Source organism: Copadichromis virginalis, linkage group LG16, assembly GCF_057382275.1.
Source record: "Copadichromis virginalis isolate Kocher_CV1m ecotype Utaka linkage group LG16, C_Virginalis_male_GT1.1, whole genome shotgun sequence".
Taxonomy (NCBI): Eukaryota; Metazoa; Chordata; class Actinopteri; order Cichliformes; family Cichlidae; genus Copadichromis; species Copadichromis virginalis.
This window is the reverse complement of record NC_140633.1, coordinates 24,343,235-24,362,992: the sequence shown is the minus strand read 5'-3', so window position 1 is coordinate 24,362,992 and position 19,758 is coordinate 24,343,235. Positions and strand designations below refer to the sequence as shown.

General features: G+C 41.0%; 1 protein-coding gene across 1 annotated transcript; it reads right to left on the bottom strand.

Moving 5' to 3' along the window:
- Nucleotides 1-4,729: 4,729 nt before the first annotated feature.
- On the bottom strand, nucleotides 4,730-14,014 carry chn1 (chimerin 1). Its single transcript, XM_085433965.1, has 7 exons — nucleotides 12,889-14,014; nucleotides 11,567-11,651; nucleotides 8,686-8,859; nucleotides 7,886-7,963; nucleotides 7,057-7,194; nucleotides 5,998-6,103; nucleotides 4,730-5,662 (listed from the first exon to the last, which is right to left on the bottom strand). Exons 1-7 carry the CDS (start codon nucleotides 13,138-13,140, stop codon nucleotides 5,491-5,493), a joined length of 1,005 nt encoding a protein of 334 aa, XP_085290091.1. The 5' UTR covers nucleotides 13,141-14,014; the 3' UTR covers nucleotides 4,730-5,490.
- Nucleotides 14,015-19,758: the final 5,744 nt, after the last annotated feature.

Here is a 19,758-nt window from a genome sequence, read left to right as displayed (position 1 = left end):
AGTGGATGTGAGAGACTGCCTGCCAACGTTATTTGAGAGGGACACAACATATAAGATCAACATTCCACAGTAATCCACCCCTGAAATATCACATCATGAACTTGGCCACACACAACCTCTAGGTGCAAAGACACGGAGCATGCTTGCTCTGTGCGTTTTCTCTTTCTAATAATCTGTTATTGAAGCTTTGAAATCCTTATCTACAGACCTGTGTAAATCAAAATGATGTCTCCACACTGATAAATCTGTCTTTATGAGTTTGTGCCACAGGACAAAAAAAAAAAACAAAAACAAAAATTCAAGTGTGACAGATGATTTTAATTGGTTCAACATTACAAGATGTTTCTTTTAATTTTTTTTAAGTGATCTTTAGCAATCGTTCTCCAGTTTTTCTTTTGGACATTGTTTGGTTTTTCGCTCATTTTTAATCCATTCCTTGCACGTGACCATTCTTAGAAAAATGCTTTTGTTTGGTTGTTAAGCCATTTAACACTGACCTGTGTATTAATCCAACATATAAAAAGCACCTAACAAAACGGATGTTTTTGTGTCTACTCATCACAGAACCCATTTTAAATAGTATCTTTAGCTACGTTATTTCAAGCAGCCTGTCACAAAACACATAATATGTTCCCATTTCTTTAACTGAATCTCCAAAAGGTAACGTCCGAAGAGCTGACAACTTGGCATATCTATTGTGAGCAGAATCAACTTTCTGGGATTTCCTTACCTGGATGATTGAACATGCATCAAGATACAATGGAACACCATTCATCATAGACTGGCCTCCCCAGAGCCCAAATGTCAACACTATTGAAGCAGTGTGGGATCATGTTGATAGTGAATGGAACAAAAGGCAGACAGCATCCAAAGAGGAGCTTTAAATGTCTTACAAGGAGAAATGTCTTACAACTATTCCTGAAGGCTACTTAAGGAAATTACAAGATGGCTTGCCTCAGAGAGTCCAGGCTATGTTGTGGTCATGCTATATGGTATGTTTCCATTTATGTTTGCATATTTTTCATACAACACCACTGTACATATTTTCTATTTTGATAGAAAAATATGAAGAAATTAGGGGTAACTAATTATTATGCGTACATTTTCAATGTTGCTTTTTTCTGAAGACTTGAGCAAAATGGTCATTGCAAGAAACCATTTAGTATGAGTAAAAGTTTCAGGACACATGAGGCAATGCTAAGTGGTGGCCAGGGGTGGCTAGTGCCACAAAAGACTAAATATGGCCACCACTCAGAATAAAGTGCTGCTGGAGGGGTTAAAGTCATCAGGGCGATCGTGGCTCAAGAGTTGGGAGTTCGCCTTGTAATCAGAAGGTTGCCGGTTCGAGCCCCGGCTCGGACACTCTCGGTCGTTGTGTCCTTGGGCAAGACACTTCACCTACTGGTGATGGCCAGAGGGGAATTGTAAAGCGCTTTGAGGGTCTCAAAAAGCACGTTAAAGTCATCAAAGTTACATCCACTTACTTGCATTTTTCCCACAGAGCTTTTTTGCAGAGCCAGAGCTCTATTACTGTTGTTGCCATGCAGACACATTGTCATTGTCTTTATACTCCTTTGAGTAAAATGATTAGCCTTCGGTACCACCACAAAATATGTGGTGATCTCAGCTTGTCACCCCTATAGAAAAGCATTTTTGGACCTGCCCCTGCCAGAAACACCTTCAGAATGGATCACGTTGTGAGACTGCTTTGTTTAAAGCTTTGTCAATCCACACCGTGTCCTTTCTAGAGGGCAGGTGTTACACCCACGCATTTCTTTCTTGCTGTGCACTGCCCCATCCTGTCGGGCCAGTGGTGGGTCAAGCAACTCAATTTCCTCACATATCTACTCCGTTCAATCAGCCAACCACTGAACCACGAGCCTCATTCATCTCACTTAGGAACAAATGAGCATTTTGGCAATATCTGAATTAACAGAGATTCTTCTCAACCCTCCCCCTTTGCTCTCCCACTAGCCACTCAGGTCATTTGAATTTGCACCGTGTTAGCACCGCTTTGCCTTTCTCCAAGTCTGTCATGTAATGCAGGACAAGCCTTCATTGTATCTGCTCAGTCAGCCTTGTCTCAGTCGGACACTTCTGGTGCACTGTCCAGCTTTGAAGCCTCACAGTGCGAGTTGCGTGTTTACATCTGCTCTGTGACATGATTTTTAATTCAATATGTACTACTCCTGTTTCCATATATTATTGTTATGTGTTAATATTTAAGCTTTTACGAGTGAAAATTTGTGTGCATTTGGAAAGCGTATAAATTAAACCACAGAAACAGTCACAGTGCTATAATGTCAAGCATTAGCCTCTAATTAAAAGGATAAGCATTGCCATTTCAAATTCTGCACTTATATTTCAGCACTTGTAAATGTATTCAGGTCAGCGTTCAGCAGGGAAGGAAGCATTGCCATTCAGCAGTTAAGAGAGAAAGGTCAGTTATCTCATGGATCACAGCCTTTCAGATTTCTCATGCTGTGAATAATGCACATCCAGTGCACAATACATTTGGCAGACGCTGATCTAGCATGGTGTTATCACCACATCTGACTGAGTGATAGAAAGCTTGATAGCTTTATTTGTGCGGCTTACCCTCATTCACAGTACTATGATATATTTAAAATGGCTGATAATGGTGGGGGGGCACTAAACGGTTGGATGAAAATCCAATTTTGCCACACTATCACCGGAGACAAGTCTGAATTTAGCTTACATTAACTCAATGTGATGTGGCCACAACACCGGAGTGATTAAATGTCAAGCAGTGATTGCTTCTCAAATGCTTAGTGGTGAAATTTGAGGCACAAAGACCTAAATGGAGGGAAAGGCTGGAAATGAAGCTGCAGACAACATAGAAAACAATACTACAGTCTGAACGTTCACGTGTCCAAGGCTAGAGGGAAAACACTATTTAAAATCACGTGGAATAAACACGCTATCCAAACAACTTAAATTTATTCTCTGGGCCTCAGTAGTATGAAATCCTGGTCATGTAATGAGCCACTGGTGACGTGCATGACTGGTTCTTGGAAATTGCATGGAAGGACATAACCTGTGGGTAATTAAACTCAAAATCCACAAATTTCATGTGACATTGTTTGCACATATATCCAGTAATTAACAACCTCCCCAGAGTGCAGTGGTGCTGCCGCAGGTAATGTGGGTTTGGTTTTAATTCCTCAGTGAATCTGTGTGACTGATGGGATGTTACAGGGATTTCTGTAAAGTCATGTGACACGTGACATGTGCGCTTTTAGGCACAACCCGTCATCATGAATATGCAGAATGAAAGAGTGTCAGGGTCATCACTGCAGCCCCTCCATGTCTAGTATATATTTCCTCTTCTTTATTTAATGCACAAGACTAGCTATTGTATGTTTTCTTACTATGAACAACAAATCTCTTAATAAAAAACAGCAACGTGTCTGTACTTAATAGTTTTCTTTCCATATCTATAGCACAGCCCCAGTGCAGCAACTATAGAAGTATAACGTTCCCAGATTGAGGTAGATATTCGGGCCAAATATAACCCACATCTGCAGTTGTTCTAAAGGCCATATTAAGCCTTGGCTTACAGTGTTGACTAAGGATGAATGTTGCTGCCCCAACCTGAGCAACAAGTTCACTTTATATGAGCCAGATGTCAGGTGTGCTGTCACATATGTTCCCCATCTGGTCTTCATAGCACTTCCTGTATCCCATATCAAAGCTGAGCCACTTCAAGGCACTTCATTTGCTGATGTTGTGCCACAACTACACAAAAATAGATCAAAATATGTAAGCTATGGAGACTGTACAAAAATTTAATTGTTCAGCGATGGACTATGGGGAGAGTCATAAGGAAGTATGGCTGAACAAAGTGATTTCACAGGCAGTACAGGCATTACACCAACATTACTTAAGAAATCAATAGTGTAAGTCACGGTGAAAAATGAAAGTAAATTCATGCTTTTTTTAAAAATTGTCAGTGAAATAAAGGAACTTCTAATGCGAAAAAGTGACAAATGGCTAAAATAATGCCCAACCCCTGCTGCGGATCTCCTTTGTTCTGCAGGGTGAGAACTCAGACTTCTAGCCCTTTTTCACTAGTACCCACTCGGCTCGGCTCGGCTTGACTCAGTTTTTAGGCTTTTAACTGCTCAGTTAGGGTTCCAAGAGGCTTTAATGACTAGTTGGGACATTTCCCCTGAAAGACAGTATAAAGGCAAAAGTGAGCAGATATGTATGTATGTGGTTTGTAAAATGTTACCCATACATTTGCCCAGACAGTGGCGGTCCTAGCCTGTTTGGCGCCCTGTGCGAACACTCCCTCCCCCCTAGAGAGAGAGAGTATGCATAGTATGCAAATGGCTACCAGACAGCCATCATAATGCATCATACAATGAGAAGAGGACAAATCAACAATTGACAATGACTAATTAATATTAAAATCTGCCACAAGCAGCAGGCGCACCTCGCAAACGGAGGGCGCCCTTACTACCAGCAAATGGGCGACAGAAAGCCAATCGGTGCCTATGCGATTCCCAATATGTGCTGGCATGATGTCGGGGCAGCATGAGTACAAGTAATTTGTTGGGTTTTTTTGCCAATGCCCGTGATGCCGCCCCCCACCACGATGCCGCCCCGGGCAACCGCCCGTGTCGCCCGTATCAAAAACCGCTACTGTGCCCAGATTCTTGTTTTTACAGAGTTTTTGTAAGTTAAAAGAATGAAAATCACTTAATTGCATTTTTAACCAGATATTTATTGATTTTGATTTTTTATTATCTCAATTCAGATGACTTATTAAGCACTTAATTTATCAGAGTAAGGTTTAATAAATTAAAGTGACCATGCACAAGTTTTATACAAAAAACATTACAGTAAAAAAAAGAAGAAAAAAAAAGAATCAAATTCACAAATAATGCTGCTTCTAACACAACAAAAATGTTAAGGTCAGGAAAATCCAGCAGTGTGTACACATTAAGAAGAAAGACTTATTCAAAGAACTGCAGGTGACGTAGAAACATTCGAGGAGATAAAAAAATACAGCATCATAAAAATTACCCCAGTAAAATTAGTAGCTTATTTTTTTTTTTTTTTTTTACATCCAACTATATAAAGTTTCACAGAAATAGCTGCACAGCAAGCAGCTGGGAATGTGGACAAAATCTACTGTGTTACAGACAAAAGCAGAAATCACAGCGCTACACATCTTAACACATGCTGGGTTACGACTACAAAGCAAACAAAGACCTTGCACCATGCATGCTGGTCTGTCAGCTTTTCAAAAAATCCCCGACAAAAATGGGGAGACAAAAGGTACGTACAAGTGTAAGGTTCATCATCCACACCCAGTACAGGGGAGGACAGATGTTAGGTTAGCACTAGTCCATACACAAGGCATTAAAAAAAAAAAGCATCAATCAGTGTAATAAAAAAGTCATTCAAGTCTTTACACAAAAAATGATTAGAGGGCTGTTCTATAAAAGTCCTACTTTTTGTTTAGAAGAGTACATCCTCTTTTTTAATGAGCACCTCCACCACCTGTCTCTGATAGCGGATGTCATTCAGCGCTGTTATGGCGTCCGTGTTGGGTGCACGCATGAGGGTGGGCCCGAAAATGATGGCAAGGTTTTCTGCGTTCATCAAGTTGAATTTCTCATTTTGTGTCACCCTGCAACATTTATCAAAGTTAGAAGAATACTACATACACCCTCGCAAAGGAACAGTTTCAGCAACCGCATGCAAAGGTAACATGTAAGATACACACAGTCTAATATAAAATCATATTTATACATAACACATTTAACTCTTTACATGTTTAATTTTTTTTCTACTTTCTGATAAGAAATAAAGGCAAAGGAGAGGCTGATGTTTGAAAAATGCCAATAACGTTTTAGACATTTAGTCTACCCCTCCCGCAGCAGAAGCATTACACCCTTCACTAACCCCTCTTAATTATTTTTTTACGGTTCTTTGGCTCTTGCAGAATTACCTTGGATTACTCACCTTTTTAAGTGAGCCATGAGGTACTTTAGAGTTTCAGCGTGTGGTGGTGGTAGGAGAGCAAGAGCCTCGCGGAAAGCTTCCAGCTTCTTCTCTGCGTCTGTGAGCTCTGCAAAAGACAAAGGAGCACGCCATTAGTGTAGCTAGAGCAGGCAGTCACAAATTACCGGAGGTACTTCCGGTGAAGTAAAAGTAAAACCCATTAGTTTCCATTAGGAAATCTGGTGGTGGGGGGGGCACTGAGTGTCCAAATGAACACTTAGTGCTCTTGACTGTATGCTTGTTGAAAGCAGCTGTACACATTTTCATAGTGCTCATCGCTGTGCTGCAATGAAATAACATTGCAGCTCATACTACATTTGAATATATATTAAAAAATAGGGGGAAAAAAACATCAGCTGCAGCTACAGAACTCATATTGTACAATTATTCCAGATCAGGGATGTCAAGCTCATTTTACACTATGGGCGACATACATAAAACTCGGTCTTCTCGGAGTCGGGTTGTTTGGGAATGCAGCCCAAAGTGGGTGGTAAACTCCATCTAAGGCTAAATACCGGCACGAGACCGATAGACGATAGAAGTACCGTAAGGGAAAGTTGAAAAGAACTTTGAAGCTAAACTAATACTAAATTTATTCGCTTTGGTGCAGTATCCATGGCCATGGGAGAGGTCTTTATTGGTAGGAGAAGCTGCAAAATTTGCATAAATACAGTTAAAATGTCCAAAATTTATACACTCCTTTGCATTTTCCAAAGCCAACCCAAATTGGAGTCTCCAGCAGGTTGATTCTGGGCCCCTGAGCCTTATGTTTGACACCCCTGTTGTACTTTTCACTACATTGAGTCCAGTACTCTTCAGCTCACATCTGGTACATTATATCCAGTAAAACATTTTCTGCAAAGTAAAAGATGAATAAATGCAGGTAATGTCTTCTGATGTGACTCATTTCGTGATCAAATGAAGGAAACAGCATAGAGCTTAACGACAACTGTTTGCCAGCAAAAATCAAACTGAGTGAAACAGGTGTGTTTCTGACTAATTTGTCTGGTTGTGACGTACTTGCAGCCTCGATGAACCTGGGGTAAGCGTCGAATGAGATGACAGGAACAGGCAAATCCCTGAGGTACAGTTTCAATGCACCCGTGATGATATTGATGTCTTCATAGGCATTCACTGAGATGTCTGTCTTCTCGCCATCTGTGAAGACGAGTGATGGAAAGGGGGAGACAAGGAGAAGAAAGTGAGAGTTTTCTCACTAAATATGGCTCACATCAACAATCTCACATCACAGAGTAAATTCGGGAATAAAGACAGCCATGGAGAAAAAGAAAAAAAAAGCAGTCTTGCTCAGTATTTTTGCAAAGTAGCTGCTATCATCCGCCTGGCTTGTTTTATTCTGACTTTCTCTGGGTTGCGCATGCTTTTCAGAGCAGGCCATGGCCTACTTGTGCTGGCAGACTGAACATCACAGTGCTGTGAGCTGGAATGACACTCTGTCATGGATGATCTCCCACATGCGGATCTGGCTAAGAGTTTAGCCCACTGCTGCAGGGTTTTTCTTGCAGTTAAAATTCACACTGCACCGGGCCAAGACATTTTTATTCTTACTAAGTCCACTACTGAATCCCAACACAGCAAGGATCTTTTTTTTTTTCATGGCTGTCTTTAAGGCAGGGAGAGTGCCTGGTCTGTAGCCTCCTGAGGCTGTCCTTCTCTGTCCACACACAGTGAAATATCAGGATTGGATCTTAACTACCAAAGCAGCACTAACCTTTCACAAATATGTCATTTTATAATAAAAAAGTGTTGTGCATGAGTCTCATAAACATAGGCAGGCACAAAGTGTAATTTGTGAGTTGAAAGTTGTACAAAAACATGTAAAACACACCTTTGTCAAACCTGGACTTGACCTCTTCCACTGATTCGCTGAATCCAGATATTCTGTAGAGGCCTTCTGACTTCAGTCCTTGAGGAGCAAACAGAAAATAAACAACCTTTTAGTCACTGTAAGGGCTGTCACGAGTAATGGAGAAAAATTCAGCCACATAGAATTCCATGGCTAATTTAGGAAATGCCATTAAACGGTCTTAAATATGCATAAGAAATTGAGGATAAAATGTCCACAGTGTCACACAGTGGAACAACATGGGCAGATGCAAATACTTTTCTGCATCACTGAGCAAAATAATAAAGACATAAATCAAACTTAGCTACAGACATATATTAGAGGGCAGACAATGAGGGAACCAACGAGTTTCCTACATAGTTGAATGATTTAACTGAAATGCAATCAACTAAGGCAGCAGGAAACAGAGTAATGTATTCCTCATTAAACATCTGCAATTACCAGCAGTCCCATCACTCCTCTCAAGCCCCTTCCCATTATCCACCCCGACAAAAAACAAAACAAAAACCATTAACTCAGTCAGTAATTGAATCAGATTTTTAACACTTCAACCTAAGTACTATATATTGCAGATCGCTTACTGTAAATTTAAAGGGAAGCTGTTTTACAGCGAGAAACAGAATCCTTGAACCTGAGAGCTGTCAGTTAATCAGTGTGTAGGATTACAGCTGTGGACTAACAAAAACAGCATTTATTGTGCCTGTCTTGTTATTTTCAGCTCTACTGCGTATATTTGAATCAGACAGAACACACTGAAGTTCACGAGCTCACGTTAGACTAACCTCTGGACTCGATCTCTCTTATGCACATGTCCACCACCATGGGTCGGGCTGTATTGCAAGCTTTAACTAGCGTGCTGAGGTCACAGCTGTAAACTTTCCGGATGTGTCTCAGGTCGGGTTTGCAGTTGTTTGGTACCAGAGATGAGCACTGCTTGTGGGTGTTCAAACCACAATCTACAGACACAGAAAGAGGCACACAAATGGTTAAGTTCAGGCATATCTGTAGCATTAAAGTCACCATGAAAAAGGCAATATAGTGTAATGAATGACTGCTTCTAGTTTGTTTTTATACCCAAAGCCTTTACACAGCGCTCAGCCCTGAGTTCATTTTGATTTGGCTCGCTGGTTTCATGTGTTTTTTGGCTTGCAAAGCAGTGTTAATCCCCTTGATCAATATCTGCCCCTGAAATGTCACAGGACCACTGGAGAGCTTTGGAGAGCTCTTTCTCTGCTACGCATGGCATTGGGCTCACCTTCGCTAAAGTCACCGCTAGAGGGGAGCTTGTTTAGTAGAAATGTATTAGCAATAAAAAAGGACAAACAGGACATTGACCATCCACAGAAATTTCATGTCAAAATACTCCTTTTAAAAATAGTTAGAAGAAATTGATACACCAATTTGAGGAAATATCTTTTTTTAGCCAAATTTTTCCTACTTCAGACATCGACTGGCCCTCAGTGGGTGTTTAAATAGCCAGCCCAGCAGCACATTAGTCAAGATGATAGCATACTCAACACGATGTTTTGCCATCAGTCACAAGACCCGAGGCACAGCTGTTTCAGGGCAGGATTCACCTTGTAGGGAACAGAGGTGCCCGTGGAGAGCAGATGCAGACACTGCAGCGCTGCTTTGTAACAGAGACGCATGTTGGGAATTAGACGAACACTGAAAAAGCTGTGGCCCGGAGGAGGGACAGTCAGCACTGCTGTGTGCTCTATTCTTTTCCAAATCCAAGCTCACACACAATGGCTGTGGAAGCAGCAATTGAGGCGCTGCGGGCTATAGAAGACCTAGTTTCCCAGACTAAAATGGGGCAGCTCTTCGAGCTCTTAGATCTTCAGAGCCGTCTTCAAGTTCTATTAAAGGTTTTTTGACAATTGCCATGTGTTTTTTTTTCTTTATTTCACAAATGTGACATCTTTTGAATCTCTCAAAAGAACTGCTATGTTTTAATTTTAAATTTAAAAAAAAAGCTTCTTCTGAAAGCTACATGTCTGGAAGACCTCAGATGATATTTTGATTAATATGGGCCCCTTGAGAAATTCACACTGCCTGAATTTATATGCATTGATGCTGAAATGTAATTACCTTAAGAGATGATTCTCTTAAGGACATGAGACAGGCACTATAATCGCAGAGGGGGCCTGTCATCAGACACAAGGCTGCTGAGTTCCTATTGTCCATGCGAGCTCAACGGTAGCCCTGGGTCCCAGGTGGGGTGGGTGACAAGGAGCCCAGGGGACACTGGGAAACAGGGGATGATGCTTTGGTGCACCGTCACCTCTGTCTCTGTTGCTAAGGTAATGAAGCTGCTGCTCAGTGTTTTAGAAGAGTTTCATTGGTGGCTGGGAGCTCATTTCTAATCAGCACATTATCAACATGTCTAATCAGCACAGTTACCAGTCGAAACCGGTCTCTTTCTGATTGGAAGTGAAAACAAGAAGCATTACAAGTGTTTGTTAAAGGGACTGTTTTTTCTCCCCCTACCAAGTATTTAAGTTAAATAGGGGTTGAGCTGTGTGACCTAGCTCTTAGGTTGAAGCCGGCTGAATATTAATGTGTGTGGAAACAGTGCTCCTTCCCCACACTCCCATCTCTACTCCTCATTAAAGAGACATGCCAGCTTTGTTTTCCTTCACGGGCATGATGGGATGAGGCTGGGGGGTGTACTCTGATGAGGAAATGTGGCACAACAAACACAAGCAGAGGCTGGCTTTCTGGCACCCGGCCAAAAGCAGTTCACAAAAAGAAAAGGGGGTGGGAGAACATTTTTTTTTTTTTTGGTATGCAAATTCGAGCATCGTGTGAGACTTTGCTGCCCTAGATTCTGGGATCTGAGGTTGAGTCTGAAGGAATGGCAATGTATTAAAGTCGATAAAGGTTGGCTCCAAACATATGTGCCTTTATTTGGATTGTTGTTCAAAACCAGCGCATTAATAATTAATATCAGAGCTCTCGCAGATTTATGTGACACACTTTGTTTCATCAATAAAACATCAAAGACAGGCATCAGACCATATTATAGTACTATTTCGGGATGGGAGAACGAATGCTTACAATGAAATGGGAATCTCGTGTTTGAGTATGTGATAGACAACAAAGTAAATACACTGCAACTATTTCCCTCACAGTAGCAGAGCTGAATGTGTGAATGTTATTTGTCACATAAAGACTGAAAATGCTTGTAGACTATTGGTGAATATTCTTAAAATGAGCCCATAATTCATAGAAAATAAACACAGAAATCTTCCACGAAAGCAACGAGAACTGTACTGTGCGCTTTCAGGCCTACGAGACTGCAAATGTTCTTTAAAATCTTTTGGTTTTGGTCACGCTGATGAGAGAATGTGAAGACGCACTGAGGATTGTGGAGTTATGTGGAGTTATTATATTATTTAAGACTTTAGAGCAAAAAATAAGGAAGTAGATCAGAAAAAAGAAGCTTTTTACTTCATGTAACATATCTGTTACATCACAGTCATAAAGACCCCATTTCATTCTGTTACACAATTAATAATCCTTAAACTACTCAATAATCCAGCTCCAGATGCACTGAAAGCCAAGTAACCCATTTACAGCGACGCCGCACCACCAACGCAACGAAAGAAAGCTGTAAAGTAATCAAGGGGTTTATGTAATGCGACTGAGAACAAGTCATACCTGTACATTTGACCCCCTGAGCCATCAGTCCCCACATGAAGCTGGCACAGTGCTCGCACCAGTGAGGTCCCCGAAAGGTATGGACCTACAACAGAGAGGAGGACAGTGACAGATATTAGCGATGAAGTGCAATGACGAGATAGAAGGAAACAGTGGGTAGTTGCAGTGATTTCTCCAGGAGACCAGTGGGTGCTGCCACCTAAAATGACACAGTGGAGGAGGATTGTTGTTTAAACAGGCCCTCAAAATGACAATGCTTTGGCGGGTGCAGCCGTGACACTGAGTGGCAGAGGCTTTGCCATCATGGCGCAGCATGTTGTGACACCTCACGAGAGAAAAGGTGCGAGCTGTCAGGAAATAGTCTATGGAAAGACAACTTCTTGTGTAGCAGAGGAAGCCCCACGCTCCAGGAGCTAACGACAGCCTCGCCAATCAGGGAGGCCTCTGGGAAAAAGAGCAAACCACAGCTCTCCTGGCATTTTTGCATTTAGCCATTAGCAATCTTAGATAAAAAGGCTTTTGTGTAGTATTGTTAGACTGTTAGATGTGTAGAAGTGTGGAGGCAATCGTGCTATAAAATATCCAAAAACTGTAAACACAAAACACTGACATCAATCGACTGGAGTGATGTCATCCTTAGCCATGATTGCATGTTACCATACCACATCGTACTCTCAAAAGTACAATCTAATGTGGACCTTTTAATTAATTGAACACAGTAAATGTAAATGTCTGCCCAATTTAAACTGGAAAGTCTGACATTAGAAGACACAAAGTGCACGTTTCACTCATTATACTTCAAAATATTCTCTTGATTTTGATTTCGCGCGCATAGCTTTCTCCTTTATGGCTGCAGAGGCTTCAAATTCTCTAAAGGTCGAAATGTAACATTCAGCAAAACAAGAGAACAAAGCAGCAGAGAGAGATGAGTGAGCATCAGCAGTTTAAAAGCCTTGACAGTAATATATCGCTCACTGTTCTCCATCCCATTAACCAGCCAAACTAGGAGAGTGAGCCTGAGCCAAACGGGGATACTGTCCGCCACTTTTTCTGCTCTCTATTGGCCTAATCTCTCCATCTGGTGCTCAAACTAACAGCAGTGGTTCACAGACCACCCAACAGATTTTCTTTTGATTAGGGCTCACTGGACAGACCAAAACAGCTCTGTTTTTCATCCCCAGTCTCCCTGTCAGTAACCCACACCCCTCCCCTTCGATCTCCCACAAGGGAGGCTCGAGCAGCAGCCCTGTGGCCACACATGATGAAATTAAACCAAGAGATGCAACAGCTGACAAGCGTTCTTTAAGTTGACTCATGCTCACCTTAAAGTTGTGGGCTTTCTCAGATCTGGAGGGCCAGTCGCTCTCCTTCAGTGAAGCTCTGCGAACCAGTGAGGTGAGCTGCGAATAGGCGAACAGTTTAAGTGGCTGCCAAAAAGTGGCTGAAGGTTTTTGTGGCCCCATCCTCATCCCCAGGGCTGCGGCCAGAATATCCTCCTGATTGGCCTCACGCTTGGCCTTTTGCACCAGAGGCTTCTCTTCCTGGCAAACCTCATAGGACTCTCTAGATGGCATTCTGGAGCAAAAAAAGGATGAAAAAAAAAACCCACAACCCCAGGAAAAAAAAATGGGATTAAACTCCTTGATGTTCAAACAAGATATACGTCAAATAATACTACTTTCATTTTGCCAATTAAAAAGAGACATGGCCTTTTTAAATGATATAAACAAGTCTTTAGATCATTCAAAAGAGTCCAAAAGAAAAAAAACCAAAATAAACAACAACTGTGGTCCCTTTTGAATCTCCTCACAGCAGTGAGAGTAGATGAAGTGGAGACTCTGTGATAGGAGTGCCAGCTTTTATACAAAAGAGGTGCAGCCTTGGGTGCTCATGTGGTTCTCTGGGAACATGTATGCAGATGAGCTGAGTGGCTGTGGCTAATCCTCTCCTCCCTGTGCAGAGCTGATATTCTCCCTGGAACAGAGACAGCGCACTGTTGTGTATGGATGCTGTCAGTGAGGGCAAAGAGAGGGGGAGGAGTATGGGGGTGGACCCTATAGTAGTCAGAGCAGATTAAAGGAATCCCACCAGCCAATCGCAGCACGGATGCACCAGCTTTATAGTAGCCAGTACCCCGCCCCCACACCACCATCAGATATCCAAGCAGGGGAGACTGGGTAGGACGAAATGAGAGTGGGATGATAATGAGCAATGAATGAGTCATGCGTCAGGAGTGGGCTACAGCCTGGAGAACTTGCGACAGCAGTGGGCCGTTAGAGAGGGGAGCTATTTTCAAAATCGTGTTGCTACAGAAACCGATCACGACACAAAAGCTTCAACCGTTCAACCAAAATAGGGCATCACTGTTATCGATGCATGCTATGACAGGAAGTGATGCGCAAAAGTTTTAGACAAATTCATTTTCGGATGGAAAGCTTTTCAACGAAACTTTTTTTTAAAAGTTGTATAAATAAAGCACTTCTTGAAAAATATTCTGCCTCAGTGAACTCTGTTTATACCACACACCAACCATAATGAAAAGGGACTGAAATTTCAACCCTGGCATTAGTGTGCACCATAGCGGAAGATGTGCTTTGTGTACATTTTAATGCTGCATTTCCTACATTAGATGAATACCCTTGAATTACCATTAGCTAAGCTATATATACTCTAAAAATAAACAAAAACAATACAAACATGACCCAGAAGATATCACTGCAATTGAAATAGCATAGTAACAACAGTAGCAACACTATCATATTTTGTATCACACATCTATATTCACCGTTACCAGCTTATTCCACCCCCTTACATTATGATAAAATATACAATAAAGAATTAAACAACATGTGTCTGTGCCAGGCGTGGGGGATCCAGCTGGGAGGATTTTCTTTCTTTGCTGCCTTTGTCTGACTGTTCATTTCCTTGAGGTATACACTGATGTAAGCTTGTTGTCTGCATAGAAATGAAGTATTAAATATAGCATCGTGGTGGCAATGTGAGAGAAAGGATGTGCAACCTACCTCGGTAACTCACACTGCAAGTCAAGTGCGATTATGCTCCCACGTCTCAGAATCTAATTCAGACTCGGCTGTTAAAGGGTAACATTCGCACCTTTTCCAGCTGCAGAGGAAGTGACTATACAGACTGTAGACTTCAGGAATCAATGACTGTTAAAGGCTCTTGCTGCTCCCATCTCATTGCAGAGGTATCAAAATCAGAGCATGAGCAGCAGAGGGGAGCAGGAAAGAGGCTTTGAAGATCGGCGTACTTATGTAGAATGGCATCCCAAACAGTGGTGTCTGACAGGGACAGGCTCACAACATGAAACAGAGGGCTTCCAGTGTGGCTACCCTCTCTCATGCTCAGTGAAAGTCTCTGCTCAGGAGGGTACCTGAGAGAGGATAGATAAAAGACAGTAAGAGCCTTTTATATGCACCACTTCATCCTCTCAGACCCTTAGCCCTTCAGAGGTTTTGCAGCGTAATTGCATTGCCTGCTGTTGAGTGCAGAATGAACGTCTGACATCCAGGATGTGGTTTACTTTGAACAAAGCTCTAATTGACACTGATTGATTTGCTTGTTTCCCAGACATGCCCAGAAATGGGACCCCTGAGAATGGATGCATGGATATACTCAGTATCCTCCGTGCTGTCCCCCTCCGTGCTGTCCATCTGTGGCCAGCCTAGGCCAGAGTGCTAGGCTTCTCCACATTCGAGGTCTAAAGTGTTACTCAATCTTTCTAGATTAACAGTTTTATTCTGATTTGCCCCAGAAACTAGCAAAATCTCAAAGCCTTCACATTCTTTTTTTAAACTTAATTTCCTCACTCACTCCCTCCCACTCCCATTTGATCCATTAAGCTGTTGGTGTCGCTAAGTACTTCTGTGAGGTAAGAAAGTCGTTACGTAAGGAAAGTTTCCTCTAATGCACTGCTGACCCAACAAAACACGACGACCCATTAAGTGGACAATGGCAAGATCTGAATGTGAACTCTCACGGCTATGATTTCTTTTCTAGTCATTTGGACACTTTCATATGTTTGAAATAAATAAGGTACAGCTGCAATAATCCATCATTCAAAATCAAAGCGAATGTCAAAACACACAAAAAAGCAGAACAACCATTTACTTATATAACACCAAAAGGCTTTGAATTAATGCTGATCTACAAACCTCAATCTCAAGGAAATGTGATGATGTTATGTAATTCGAAGGTTGAAGAAGCTGGGATGTTTTAATACAGTTAGATCCATAATTTGTTGAACAAAGGCACAGTTTTTGTAGTTTTGCCTCTGTTCAACACCACGGTGGATTTTAACATTTAATTAGTGGGGTTTTACATACGTTTTAAATTAACTGTTTAGGAATTGCAGTCATTTTCATGCATACAGCCTCATCTTCAGAAGCTCAAAATTAATTGGACAATTGACTGACAAGCTGTTTCATGACCTAGTCAGGCCTGTTCCTGTGATATTTCATGACAAATGAGGAAGGCATAATATCTGAAGTCGATTCAAAGTGTTGAATTTTCATTTTGATGTGTTTCAGCCCAAAGATATCACTGTCAAAGTCTATAAGCCAGACACACCTTTATGAATGGTTTTACAACAAGCTGTAAAACCACTGGTTACACTCAAGAACATAAAAATAAGATTAGATTTTACCAGAAAACATATAAAACAGCAACATGCTCCTGAAAAAAAAGACATATGAAACCAAGATTAACTTTCATACCAGAATGATGGAAAGAGAAAAATTATGGGGAAGGAAAGAAACAGCTTGTGATTTGAAGCATAACACATTATCTGCCAAAGAGGCAAAGTTATGGTATGGGCATGCCGGCACAATCGGGTCATTAGAGTTAACTGATAATGTGAGCGTTGATAGAAGTATCAGGACGAATTCTGAAGTTTGCAAGGCTGTGCAGATTCAGCCAAATGTTCCAAAACTGAATAAATGGCACCTCACAGTCCAATCAGTTACTGAAAACAACTCTGAATGCAGAGAGACCCACACTTAGCCACTGGAGGCTGCAGCAAAGCCCTGACAGAGCATCTCAAGGAGGAAAAATAACACTTGGTATGCCAATTTTAGACTTCATTCTATACCTCATGCGAGTTTAAAAACAACCCCTCTATTTGCAATTATGTTAGTTTGCAATTCCTAAACTGTAAATCCAACTTTTCTGTAGAGCCTCTTGAATTAAAGCTGAAAATCTCCAGTTCTATTACATCTTAACTGTTTGATATAAAATCCACTGCAGTTGTGTACAGAGGCAAAACTACAAAACTGTGCCTTTGCCCAACAAATTATGGATTTACCTGTAAAATCTTAGAGTACAGGCCACTAATATCAGAACTAGGAACAGAAAACTTTCTGCAGAATTAAATGTGTGGCACAACAAGAAAGAAATTCATTGTCAGTAGTCTTGTTACTTAAGCACTGTGTAGCTATCTACAGTAAATGCATAAAATAGCGTCATGGTGGAGAAAGATTTTCACAATGTGAATCAGAAGTACCGAAAGACTGTGCATGGCTAAAGCTTCACTGCCAGGAAATACCACATATGCATAAGATGCAGCACAAATGCATGCCTTTTTTTTTTTTTTTGCTGGGCCTGCAAGAAACCCAGAACAAATTACACTGGCACAAATAGATTACCTGCATGTGGCTGGAACAGTCTGTGCTGTGACACTGATTTATGGTAGGCTGCTATCACATTTTGCTATTCACACTGCAAGGTCAAAACATACATGTGGCAAGCTTTAAGTGCACAGAAACAACAGTATAGAGTGGGTTACAGCATCTGTGCAATTGTCTACTTGGCTGTAATTTTACAATTTATTTATTTATTTATTTTTTAAATAGGAATCAATTTTTGCCGCGATTTAAAGGAAATTCTAGATTACAAAGGAAATCACTCCTGATGGATGCAGGAGCTCTGAGAGTAGAAGTGCAGGCTGAAAATGTCAGATATGGTGCTGAATGTCATGGTCACTCTGCTTCAGTGGCGTGGAAGAAAATCAGTGATCACACTTCTGCCGCACACAAGGACCTAACGCCAGAATAAAAACATCTTCTGTTCTGCTCTATGTTTACCTGAACTGAAAGTTATATTAAACTGTAATATCAATAGAACAAAATTAAACACATAGCACTTTATGTTAATTTATTATCAGTAGTGGGTGTCCCACAGCCAATCTAAACTCACAGCTACCGGCAGTCATCAGCAAATACTGTCATCAATCCTGTCTGGAGAAACAATTTGCTTACCTCAAACTCATCTACCCAGGAATCACCTTCTGTTACAGAGAGCGACTGGTTATTACATAGGAATGAGAAATGATTGCGAAGAATAATTAAAAGGCTTGAATCGTCCTTTATCTCTTTGTGAGGTTCTGCTGAGAGACGCCCCCACCGCCCCTGCAACATCAGTGTGAGTATGTGTTTAGAGCATGATGAATGAGTCATTGTGCTTCAGCTATTTTGGCAACAGAGTGATGATGATGGTACTAGATGAGTTAGTTAATGCCTCAAATATTCGGTGAGCTTTCAAGTGTCTTAAAAGAGAAATCCTGTGCCAGTGGAAAATCTTTAAAAAAAGAGTCATCTTCATCTACTTTTCCATCAACAAAGGATTTCATCAGTTAAAGCTTTTGGATAATTTTGTTTCTTCTTTTTAAAAAGAAAGAAGTTAGTTTCAAAATGTAAAGCTTGATAACACCCTTCGCTGTAAAATCAGAGTAGCAGGTTTGCTTACTGTTTCCTGCACAAACAATTTCCTACACCAAATTACAACACTGTGTTATACGTAAGATTCACGTTGCTAAATGCTTTTTTGCCATTTCACTGTTATTTTAGGCTTCTTGTTGTGCACAGTTAATTGCCACAAAATGTAATTGCCTGTTTTTATCCCTAAATGGATTTAAGTCGTGCTTAAATTCTGATATGAATCTGATGATCTGGTTGGATTTTCCCCACACAACCATCTCTTTTAAAGATGGTCTGAAAAAAAGAAAGGGCCTCAGTTGCGGTTCATATTATAAAGAGTTACCAAGAGAAAATATCCAGTGAGCAGCAGTCCAGGGAAAAATTCCCTTGTTGGAGTCATAGGTCAGAGGAGAATGGCCACACTGTTTCGGGATGATAGGAAGGCAATGGAAACTCAAATAATCACTCATTACAACAAAAATTTGCAGAAAAGCATCTCTGAAGATACAACACATCAAAACTTGGAGCAGGCGGCCTACAGCAGCAGAAGAGCACATCAGGTGCCTCTTCTGTCAGGTAAGAACAGGAAACTGAGGATACAAATGACACAGGCTCTCTTAAATCCTCTTGGCACACTTTGTCTCCCATAGTAACAAGATGACATTGTTTAAGTGGCAGAGCCCTCTTGAGTAATGTTGTTGACTAAGTCCATCACTTTGTGACCAGAGTGCAACCACCTTCTGTTGGCTGCTTCAGCAGAATAACACATCATGTCTCAAAGCTCACAAAGTTGAAGATATGCAATGAAGAATTTAGTTAAAGCAAAAGTGGGTCAACCTCAGTATTAGAAAGTGTAACCAATGATGTGCATGTTATTCTCTCCTTTATATTGTGTTCTTAAAACCCAAATACAATTGTTCAACAGTATTACACTAAAGGTACTAAATGCCTGCTGAACTGTATGGATGAATGCCTTTTAGTGAGAGTGCCCATTGTGTAACATCTGAAGTAGGACATGGCATGCTGGTCTCATAATCACAGACTATGGTGCAGCTATATATTTTTCACAGTTATATAACTGTACTTTACTCCTCCGCCTCACTGGACAGGGGAAGGATAGAACTCTGTGCAGTTCCCTGATTTCATGATTAGTTCGCTCAGGTTTGGTTATATCAGGAACAGAAAGCAAACCTGGAGATGTAAAATGAATCAGGGTTTATAATAACATCCAACATCATGGTATATCCTCCGGTTATGCCAGTTGCCGTGAAGGTATTTTGATATTGTTTGCATTTATGGCTGAATGAAGTGAAGAGTACTCAGAAAGGCCCCGACTACAGCATTAGAAAGCTTCAACATTCAGTCCAAATTTCTAGAAAAAGAAAATTATATTCAAATAGAAGAATCTGAGTATTGTTTTGATAATAGTAAAATAAAAAATCCAAGCATTTAGAGAAAATATTGTTATCTATTAGTAAT